At 47.4% G+C, this 11,710-nt stretch overlaps 1 protein-coding gene across 1 annotated transcript; it reads left to right on the top strand.

Moving 5' to 3' along the window:
* The first annotated feature begins 294 nt into the window (after window positions 1–294).
* Window positions 295–11,685, top strand: dsc2l (desmocollin 2 like). The gene is made up of 17 exons (XM_061838448.1): window positions 295–578; window positions 715–810; window positions 919–1,009; window positions 1,107–1,303; window positions 2,072–2,170; window positions 3,301–3,456; window positions 4,555–4,699; window positions 4,771–4,925; window positions 5,000–5,134; window positions 6,227–6,412; window positions 6,489–6,736; window positions 6,838–6,980; window positions 8,105–8,329; window positions 8,414–8,635; window positions 9,750–9,865; window positions 9,969–10,226; window positions 10,766–11,685. The coding sequence occupies exons 2-17, from the start codon at window positions 772–774 to the stop codon at window positions 10,964–10,966; spliced, it is 2,616 nt and encodes an 871-aa protein (XP_061694432.1). The 5' UTR covers window positions 295–578; window positions 715–771; the 3' UTR covers window positions 10,967–11,685.
* Window positions 11,686–11,710: the final 25 nt, after the last annotated feature.

Here is an 11,710-nt window from a genome sequence, read left to right as displayed (position 1 = left end):
CCCCCCCCCTCTGCCAGGCTTCATTTAGTGCACATTCCTGCAGAGCTAAAGCGAGGAGCCTTAGCTGTGTTGAGGGAAGAGGGGGGGGGGGGCACCTAAGGGGTGGGGGTCATTCATCTGCGCAGATTTGGGAGCGCTCCCGCAGACCGGATACACAAGAAAAACAAGTCGACGAGACAATTGTGTCAAGGCAAAATGCACAAAACACATGCGCGTTCGCCCTTGGGGGGAGGGAGGGGGCATGAGCAACTTTTGACAGCTGCAGTCCAGCATCTTGAGTGCGGTTCTGCACTTTTTCTTTGTCTTTGCAGACGTCGACCAGCGTGAGTCAAATACGTGCAGGAAGTACAGCATTCTGAAAAGTCGCAAATGATATCATATTTGGAATAAAGCATCGGGGAAACGGCTCCTCCTGCTGGGAGACGTTGGGAGTTTGCAAAGTTCGGAGGAGTTTCGAGCGTTCCTCCCCTGCTGGGGAAGGCTCAGCATTTTTTTTGGGGTGGGGCGTTCAAGGTGTGTCCGGATTATTGACACGCCGCCAGCCAAGCAGCGAAGGAAGGAGACGGCGGACGCAAAAGGTGACATGGAGGCGTAGGAGACGCAGCGGAATCCATTTTATTCCTCGTCGTCGCCGCCTGAAGGCTTCTAACTTTGCCTTTTTCGTTTGTTATTATTATTCTCATTTTTTTTTTTTTTTTGGGTGCTGGTTTGCAGGACTGCTTTCAGATTGGGGGCCGAAGTGCAATTTGGTATTAATAAAACAAAAAGAAGATGGCGAACTCCGTCGTTTTCAACGTGTGCCTGGCGCTGGTGAGTCCAAACGGTTATGCGGACGTGTTTGTTTTTTGTTTTTGTTTTGTATTTATGAATATTGGACGCGGGCGCGATACTTGACGCTTCACCGCCGTGTAACTTTAGACGCTGGCGGCGGTGGAGTCGTGCTTCGTCCCGAGCTTCCTCGCCGTCCCGGTGCCGCAAAGTATCCCGGCTGGATACGAGATCACCAGAAGTATTTCTTTTACACACTCATTTTATGTATTTATTGTCATTTTTTATTTTTTTCAAGGAAAAGTAACTCACCGCCGTTCTTTTCCGGTGTGTTTTAGTCAATGTGGCGAGCTGCATCGGCGTGTCCACAGACGAGCCTGCCTTCGGGGTTTGGTCCAACGGTTCGGTGACGGCCAGAACCGGCGTGGAAGTGTCGCCCAAAGGCCGAACCTTCTCCGTGTGGGCTCGGCACGGCGACGGGCGACAGATGCGCATGGACGTCAACCTGGTCGCCAGCGCCCTCATGAGCAGAAAGGTACGAAAATAATGGAAAAAAAAGAATAAAATAAAAATTGTCACACTTTTGGGGGGAAAATGCTACCAAGGAATGATGAAAAAAAAATTCATAGTGTGCAAATGTTTTTTTTTTTCTTTCTGTCAATCATATTTCAATCATTTAGCACGCCGGAAGAAGGCATAATTGTTTCCCTTTTGTATAAACTTAAATAACGCAAATAGTGAGAAGAATTTAAACAAATAAACAAGTAAAAAGTAGTTGAAGTGTTCGCTAGCATTTGCTTGACTGTTATGCTGTCCAAATATGTTCTCATGCCATGCTAGAATGCTGATTTTGCTGCGTTGAGTTTTTGAACGAGAATTGTTGAGCGCCAGGCAACGTTTTTGCCACAAATCAAATAATTTTCTCGAGTAAGGCCTTGGAAGATGGAATATCTTGCTTCTCCAAGTCTGTCCCTGTTTTTTTTTTTCCGCCTCATTAGTCTCTAGAACACGTTTACTTTTCTTTAATTACACCTTTTTTTTGTTATTACATTGTAATGTCATCCACGGAAGTTATTACAAGTTAACAAGCTTAAAGGAAGTTCATTGTACATATATATATATGTTTTCAAATGAGTAAAAGTAACATTTATTAACCAACCCATGGGTCAGTAAATACTCAAGTAATTGATCTGCAAAAAACAAAAATAACAACTTAGTCCATCAATTCTTTGCACCCAATGACTTCCTTCCATCGCTGTCTTTGATTGAAATATGAATTTGACTGTCTCGGAAATGTGCGTAGCCCACAGACGTGCTGAAGCGGTACAAAAGACGCTGGAGCCCCCCACCCTTCAACATCCTGGAGAATGACCCCGGCCCCTATCCAAGAGACATCGAAAGGGTAAAAATGGCATTGTCATTCCATACCTGCATACACAGGATATCGTCTTTTTTGTTCTTTTTTAAAATTCATCACACACCGTGAGGTTGCCTTTACAAACGGAGGCTCAGCGGTGTGAATTGTTTGACGGGTCGGCCGAATCTTATCCGTGAGAACCACGCCAGGTTGCCGCAAAATCCAGTTTGGCGTCTTCTTTGTCAGTTTGCGTACGGCGCGCAATAAACCGCCAGCCGCCGGCCGCAACCCCGAAGCCGCGACGTCGGGTAGGCGTCTCCCTCCCGTGCGCCCGAATGCTCATTTTTTCACAGCCACAGAAAAACACAGCAAAGAAGATTTAGAGTTCGACACGTACACGGCTGCACGAATAAAGGATTTTATTCCTGTTTAACGACCGACTTCTCAAAGAAGTGCATACCAGTTAGCTAGCTCACGCCGAGCTAAAAAAAAAACAAACAATTAAATGAGATTTGCGTGTCGAAAGAGATGATCTAATCAAAAAATATGTGATGTACTATTTGTCCTTGAAGCAACGGCCATATTCAAGACAAGAGCTTGAAGATTTTCATCTTTATGACATATCTTTTTTTGTTGTTGTTGTTGTACTGCATCGCATAAACGTGACATTTTTTTTTTTTTTAAATCACGTTTAGCCCTCATCGGTTAGTCGAACCATCGACCAACGCGAGTTCTACGTATTGTCGAATCGCTCAGTCAAATCTGAACGTTGTTATCCTTGCGAGTACTTATTTCGTATTTATGTAACAAATGATGGTAAACATTTATTACTTATGTGCCATAAAACCGTTCACGTTTCCTGAGAATGATTTTAACGGCAAGTGACTCACATATCAAGTCCGCACTCACTCGCGCACGTGTACCAACAATTGTTAGATTAAAAAAAAAGCTGCCTTGAGATAAAAAGTGGACTTTACACACGCGACACCGATTATTAACTTGATAGAACGCTGTAATTATGTTTGACTTCATATGTTATTAATAATCAGGTGATTTGCATGAGAAGTCAGCTTCCACAAACCAAAGACAAAACAAAAGATTAACAATGTGAATTCATTAATAATGCCATATTTGTTTTTGTCACGTCACCTTGTTGACTTCGGTCTGCGCGGCAGTTGGTGTCCGACACCGAAGCCGTGCATCGGGTGTACTACACCCTGACGGGGCCCGGTTACGACAAGCACCCGGAGGGCGTGTTCCGCTTCGACAGCGACTCCGGAATGCTGACTGTGCTCAAGCCGGTGGATCGGGAGGAGTACCCGCAGTTCGCCGTGAGTCGCCGTCTTCCCTCCTTCGGGTTTTGCCGACTGGGTCTTCTCGTACGTCGTTGGAAACGTGACCACCTTGTGAAATGAAACGGGCTTCACGGTTCGGAGGTCCACCTGCCCGTGTGGAGTTTGCATCTTCGCCCCGTGCCTGCGTAGCTTTCCTCCGGGCGGGCACTCCGGTTTCCTCCCTCATCCCAAAAAACATGCAACATTAATTGGACACTCGAAATTGCCCCAAGGTGTGATTGTAAGTGCGGCTGTTTGTCTCCATGTGCCCTGCGATTGGCTGGCGACCGGTTCAGGGTGTACACCACCCGCCTCCTGCCCGTCGACAGCTGGGATTGGCTCCAGCACTCCCTGCGACCCTTGTGAGGATAAGTGGCAAAAGAAAATGGATGGATGAATAGATTTTTCACTTGATGCCAAAATCTGCATTATAGTTGGTGTACTTGCAGGCTCCTGTTTGAGCGCGTTCTAGCATATTCCAACTCATCCATCCATCCATCCATTTTCTTTGCCGCTTATCCTCACGAGGTTCACGGGGAGTGCTGGAGCCCATCACAGCTGTCAACGGGCAGGAGGCAGGGTACACCCTGAATTGGTCGCCAGCCAATCGCAGGGCACATAGAGACAAACAACCAATCGAAGTCGCAATCACAACCTACGGGCAATTTAGAGAGTCCAATTAACGTTGCATGTTTTTAGGATGTGGGAGGAAACCGGAGTGCCCACCCGGAGAAAAGCCACGCAGGCACGGGGAGAACGTGCAAACTCCGCACGGTCGGGGCCGGGATCGAACCCGGGTCCTCAGAACCGTGAGGCCAACGCTTTCGCCACCTACTCTAACTCGCAAAATGTCTTTTCCGCACTACCCTGAAAAGAAAATATTAACATTCAAGCAGGAGTTGAACATTGAACTTGATGTCACATTTTTTTGGAACATCTTCCATTTGATTCCAACCGTATGAATAATTGAATTACCAGCATTTGATTTTGACGGTACGGCCCATCCGACTGTCTCCCTGCTAAACTTTGTTTTTATAGTTCAAGCGCACAATTGCTGAATTTGGATTTCTAATTTTCATTTTTTCTGCTTTGCAGTTAATAGCCAGGGTGTTCGACAGAGCGACGCGGCAGGAAACCGACGACCCTTTGGGCATCTTCGTGTACGTCGACGATCAGAACGACAACGCGCCGCAGTTCCGAGGCCAGATGCAGTTTTCTGTACCCGAGAAGAGCAAAGAAGGCGAGGAGCCATTGGCGGCTCGTTTATTGTTTTCTTTTTTGTTGACAAAACAATCACTTTTTCCATCGCAGGGACAATTATGGGCCAAGTGAACGCCACTGACAGAGACCAAGCGGGCACCGACCACGTGAAGATCCGCTACTCGCTTTTGAGCGAACTGGACCGGTTTGCCATCAACCCAACGACGGGTTTCATCGCCACGGCGACCAACACTTTAGATCGAGAGGTGAGGCCGAGTTGTGCGTTCGATTCTCTTGAATTGGATCACGTTGGAAAACGCACGGAATTCTCCGCGGTCAGGTTCAAGACAAGTATCTGGTGACCGTGCAAATCAAAGACATGGACGGCGCGCTCAACGGTTTGTTCACCACGGGCACGGCGACCATCAGCCTGAGCGACATCAACGACAACCCGCCGACCTTCACGAAAAACCTGGTAATTCATTTACAAGTTGAAACGAGCGTGGTCGTTGACCGACGTGTGGAGGAACGCTCCGGAAAATTGATAATGGCCGACAAGGCGGAGCTGGACCCGAATGAAGTCTTCTTCAAAGGCTTTGGATAAGATGTTTGGTTGGATTTTGGTCCTATCCAACCAGAAGAACATTAGCGTGGTCAGACGTTGGTGATGCTGGAGCTTTCTTGGAGTTCACCTTCCTTCTTCTTTTCCTTTCGGCTTGTCCCGTGCCACGGCGTGTCGTCTTTGTCCATCTCTGCCTATCCCGTGCATCTTCTTCTCTGACACAAACTGTCCTCGCGTCCTCCCTCACGACATCCATCAACCTTCTCTTTTTGGTCTTGTTCTCGCTCTCTCTTCCTTGGCAGGTCCATCCTTACCATCCTCCCACCAACTTCCTCACTCTCTCGCCTCTGAACATGACCAAACCATCGAAGTCTGCTCTCTCGAACCTTGTCAGCAAAACATCCATCTTTGACTCTAATGAGCTCATTTCTAATCCTATCCAACCCGAGCGAGAACCCCAACATCTTCATTTCTGCCACCTCCAGGTCTGCTTCCTGTTGTCTCTTCAGTGCCGCCGTCTCTAATCCGGCCTCACCACTGTTTTATATACTTTTCCCTTCATCCTAGCGGAGACTCTTCTGTCACATAGAACACCAGACACTTTCCGCCAGCTGTTCCTCCCCGCTTGGACCCGTTTCTTCACTTCCTTACCACTCTCTCCATCGCTCTGGATTGTTGACCCCAAGTATTTGAAGTCGTCCACCCTCGCCATCTCTTCTCTCCGGAGCTTCACTCTTCTTCCTCCGCATCTCTCATTCACGCACGTATATTCTGCTTCTTGTAGTTCAGGTGATTAAAGTCTGGGTCTCAAGTTCCTCCACACCTTTTACAGTATTCAAGTCCACAAAATTGAATTCAAAGGAGTCCAGCTAGACTCCCGTTACTTATTATGAAGACTTTCCCATTATTATTTTAAATAAATGACTGACAGAGGTACGACAAGTTCAGACGATGAAAATCTATTTTTCCTCTTCCTATTAATGAGGCAATTTTTCCGTCCGGCAGTATCAAGCCACTGCGAAGGAGAACGAAATTGACAAACTTATTCTCCGAATGCCCGTTGAGGATAAGGATTTAAAAGACTCGCCCAACTGGAAAGCCAAATTCATCATCACCAAGGGAAACGAAAATGGAAACTTCCGGATGGAGACGGACCCCGAAAAAAACGAGGGTCTGCTCTACGTCTCGAAGGTGAGTGGACTTCTACTTTTGGAGTAACGCCGCAAAGATTGCAAGTCACCTCACTTTCTTCCTGTGGCGTCCCCAGCCATTAAATTTTGAGAAGTCCCAAAAAATGAGGCTGGAGGTCATGGCCCGAAACGAAGTGGATCTGACCGGCACCACGGCCCAGTGGCAGATCGTCCCCGTGGACTTGACCGTCGGCGACGTGGACGAAGGCCCCGAATTCACGGCCCCGACCATTCGCTTTAATGTGAAAGAAAACACGCCGAACGGAACGGTGATCGGAACTTATAAAGCCATCGATCCGGAAACCAAGAGCAGCGACGGGATCAAGTAAGCGGCCCGCTTCCAGTCACTTGAAGCTTCTCACTTGGCGATGTGAAACTGAAGAGGTCTTCTTCTTCTTCTTTTTTTTTTTTGGGATCATCTTCCAGGTATTACAAGATCACGGACCCCGCCGCGTGGATCAATGTGGATCGGAACACGGGAGAGCTGAGGGTGGCGAACACCATCGACAGAGAGTCAAACTTTGTCAAGGATGACGTTTACAACATCACCGTGAGAGCCGTTGACGCGAGTACGTCCCTTTCGCAACCGGTTCCATCCAGAAGTCGCGTAACAATCGGGGCTCTTTGGCTTTTGGTCAACTTTTAGCTAAAAGGCACGCACACGTCAAATTTAATTGGACTTCTCAAAACTTTTCAGATGACCAACAGTCAGTACTTTTTGCACAACCTGCTGTTCTCTAAAAAGGAACAGAACCCCCCCCCCAATTCACATCTTCCAGTCTATGTTGCAAGCTGCTGATGTCACTCGGTGACGGTCAAAGCTCAGTGGCCACAAACATCCTGTTTGATTCCGTTGATCACTTATTCGGTGTCGGGATTGGTCTCATGGTGTCAAAACGTGAACAGCGCGATGAGGCGGAACGTTTAAATCCCAAATCTAATTCAATCGGGAATTAGTTTTCGTCAGGCCGGAGTATATTTTAGTACAAGGCCTGACGGGGTGACGCTCCTCATGTCACTTTAAATAGCGTATTGTCCCAAAGATGGTTCCAAAGCAATTGTTTTACATTAGACATGGCTCAGGCCTGTGCTCAAAAACAGCAAATGGGTGAAAAAAATCTGCAATTTTGCCAGCGCCGAACTGGATTGTTTGCTGAATTATGACTGATGGCTGAGTGAAGTACTTCCACATTTGCTTTTTCTCACACAAAACCTCAGGGTCATACAAAGAGTGGAAGGAACACAAAATGTCCTTGAACATACTAGCTAAGATTTATAGTTGCAAACTCGACCACGACCACTTGAACTCAAATGTCCCGTTTTGTGGAAACGGGGCCACCTTTATTCCAAATTAGTTGACGTTAAAATAATTCAAGATCATAAATGTCGATCGTTTGCCTCATCAAAGTGTCTCCATTTGATTTTTTGGCTAATAAATAACCAGTCAGTCAGACCACTGCATTATGGGACGGGATCTCCACGCCAAGTTGCCCTCTCTGCTCCTTTCGGTAGATTTGGTTACCGTCCGAGGTTATGAAGAACACCGACCCCGACCCTCTCCGAGGCGGTTTCTGTCGGGGTTTAGTCTGACCCGGTTTACGGTGATCTGGAAAATCACAATTCCAGACAAATGACAATATTCGGCCTGATCTTTCCAGGGTGTGGCTTCTATTTTCCTTGAAATATGTTCCAGCCTCCAAGACTGGCACGGGAACCGTCATAATCCAGGTGGAAGACGTGAACGACAACGTCCCCGTGATCGTCCCGCCCGGTCAGAGGGTGGTGTGCGAGAAGGAGGGAGAACGTGGCTCTGTGGTGCTTGTGGCGGAGGACATGGACGAGGCGCCGTTTAAAGGCCCCTACACTTTTAGTCTGCCAAATAACGAAGATGGCAAATGGTCTGTGACCAGATTCAATGGTAGGTGCTTGCTCCCCTTCCGGGTCGGACCGTATCCCTCCGTTCATTCGTAGTTTCATCACGATCACGCCCTTCCCTTTGTAGACACTGCAGCTACGTTGCAGCAGCTCAAAGACCTCCCCTTGAAGATGCACAAGGTTCCCGTGGAGGTGAAAGATCTGCAGGGCAACGGCAAAATCCAGACAGTGAGCGTCAGGCTCTGCCAGTGCAGGAACGGCGCCTGCCTGACCAAGCCGTGGTCGGCCTCGCTCGGCCCGATGGGTTGGCTGGCGTTGCTGCTGCCTCTGCTTCTCCTTCTTCTGCTACGTCAGTTCCTCTTTTTCTTACTTACGTCGCCCACACGGTAGTATTACAATCTGTTAGAAGAGAATCGGTTGTCGGACTTTGGGTAGAGCAAGTCTGTTCAGACGTTGTATGGACAAAGCGCAATCGCCTTTTGCGGCTATTTGATAAACAAACGAAGGACGTGAGACTGGGTAAGATGCGGATCAATTCCATTTCCCGTTGTGGCGGATGTGACCTCATTGGTTTTCTCGTTATCAGAAGATTCTCGTGAGAAAGAAAAGGTTCTAGACAGGCGTAGCGATGGATTCACTGATTCTTGTACTGTCATTCAATGTATTTATCGTGTGGTATTCCATTCTTACCGAGGGTCTCTTGAAGCAATTCAGGCAAATTTAACTCGTCGACGTTCCTCGTGATCAATTTACTCAAATGTCCGTCCTCGACACGGTTTTGTTCTTTGCATTTTACACGCGTACGTACGTACGGCCCACTCTTTTATTTAATTCGGGCCAAAAGACGTTTACCTTAAGACTCCCGTGATATTTAATCATTTATTCATTCCATTGATTTGTTCCCTTCATTGAAATCTCCTGTTTAAATATTGTAAATGATAAAATAGCAAAAAACAACTTTTTTTTATACCTAGTAACATAACATTATAATCATATCACATGTGAACAATTCACATTTTTGACCTTGCCTATTAATTACCTGGCCCATCGGTCTGATTTTGAAACGCAAACGTGACCCTTGAGAATGCACGGCAGATTTCGGTACTTGTGCTGTAGATTGTTAAACATAATCAACATCGTCATCATCATAATGAGCAAGATTTGATGGCAATTTGATTCCCATCCTAATACACGACGTACGAGCAAAGGCACAAAGCCACGATTGAGCCTCGGGGACGTTGGCAGTCAAAGGTTGCTAACGGAGGGCCGTGTGGACCATTCATATGTCATAAACTGCTAAGTCAGATTATCATCATTATTAAGGAATGTACATTTGCGATGAACAGACGCTAACTTGAGTGTCTGTGAGTCACGACCTCATCACGGGTCGGCAGGTTGGAAACGTTGATGGGTCGGTCGCGTGTCCTCGTCGTCACCTCACGGGCTCCATTTTGCTCTCGCAGTCTTGCTGCTTGCCTGTTTCTGCACGACAAAGCCAGACTTGCAGATCGTGGAAGACACGACTGACAGCGGCGGAATTCTCATCAAGTCCAACACGGAGGCCCCGGGGGAAGAAGTGGTAGGGACCAAAGAAGTCTCGTCTCCTCAAATTACGAGCAACGCAAAGTTATCAATCACTTTTGCAATCTTTACGGTTCTAACGCCTTGGTTTTGCTCGACAGGATGCCAGCCTCATCAAGGTCCCCATTGCCGGTTCTGAAATCAAGGGCTCGGTGGGGAATCAGGACTGGCAGATCAAGGGATCCACCCTCGGACGCCAAGACGTCGGCGTCTACAAGGGCGGCTTTGGTGCCACGGAAACGGACTTCTTCACTGGACAGTACGACAGCCAGTACGGAACGCAACAGTACAACGGCGGGATGAACTACGACGCAAACTTTCTCAGCACCTGGCAAACCAACGGACGCTATTTGCACCAGGTAAAGTTTCGCGACCATTACGCCGCCGCTGCTTTGTTTTTTGATTAGTTAGTTAAAAGGACAGATTAAAAACAAAAATATATCAAAACAGGACAATCTTTGCTGGGGTTCCCCTTTAAGCGACGCTTAACACCGTGCGTTTACGTGCCCAATGCTGATAGCAGTATTTCCCTCTACATTTCAAGTTAGATATTAGATGTGCGCGCCCACATTGCATACTAATAACTCCGCAAACGCCAACACTGAGCAGTGACGGCGCAGAAGTATAGAATAATACACAAACAGTATAAATTTGAAACGTTACACGGTGTTTCGGCAGCCTGGGAAATGAGCCGACGTTGCTCCGCTGGGCGCTGTGGTCAAATATTTAGCTTCACTAGTGATGGACGCGTCGCATATTTACACCATGTTTAATTGTCTGTGGTTTTCAACTCACATCAGAGGTGGGGACATTTTATTTTCTACCAGGAGTCGGTCCTCTGAGCGTCACACAAACTATATTAAAAAAAAAAAAAAAAGATTGAACATTTGCCTTTCAGAAGCTTTCCTATTTCGGAGCGGAGGAGGACGGGCGGTACGCCGACGACATCATCCACCAGTACGGCTTCGAGGGGACGGGCTCGGCGGCCGGCTCGGTCGGGTGCTGTAGCGACGACGCCGGCAATAACGACAACCTGGACTTCCTAAACACGCTGGGACCCAAGTTCAAAAACCTTGCGGGTGTCTGCAAAAAGACATGAACAGTGAAGCCGGAGAACAACAGAGTTTTGCCTTTAATGGTGGTCAGGGTGCGCCCCCCACACCGCGCTACCTGAACACGAAGACAGACAAGTGCGTCGTGTATTTGTGTCACTTTTGTTGGTACCGTAATTCCCGGCCCACAGAGCGCACCTGCTTATAAGCCTCGGTACACGAAAAGAGCTAGCGTTAAGGCGGCGCTAGCGTTAGCGCGGCGCTAGCATTAAACTCTTTCTGTGTACCGAGGCTTATAATTAGGTGCGCTAACGCTAGCGCCGCACTAAAGCTAGTGCGGCACTAACGCTAGCGCCGCACTAACGCTAGCGCCGCACTAACGCTAGCGCCGCATCACCGCATAAACCGCAGGGTTGAAAGCGTGTGGAAAAAAGTCACGGCTTGTTGGCCGGAAATTACGGTAGTTTATTTTTTTTTTCCCCCTCACATCTCTGCTGCCATTTTCTTAGTCCCAAGCACTGATAACTTTGCTGACACTGTCGTTTGTACATGTATAAAAAAAAAACAAAAAACAGCATTGCGCTTATTATTTCTTGGTTTTGCAGGTCGCTCGCAGCTGATGCGTTGTTGTCTTTGGGTATTTGTTGTGTGTAATAATTTAGTGAGAACTTCAGGTATTTTGGGTTTTACTAATTTCACGTGTTCATAAAGTCAATGACGGGATGTGAAAAGTTTGCTTTGTTATTTACTAAAATGGTTTCCCACATTTTTTAAGAGTTTTGATATTTTTC

The sequence above is a fragment of the Syngnathoides biaculeatus genome, chromosome 13 (assembly GCF_019802595.1).
Source record: "Syngnathoides biaculeatus isolate LvHL_M chromosome 13, ASM1980259v1, whole genome shotgun sequence".
NCBI lineage: Eukaryota > Metazoa > Chordata > Actinopteri > Syngnathiformes > Syngnathidae > Syngnathoides > Syngnathoides biaculeatus.
Note: the sequence above shows the minus strand (reverse complement) of the source record. Positions and strands in the feature narration are given on the sequence as shown.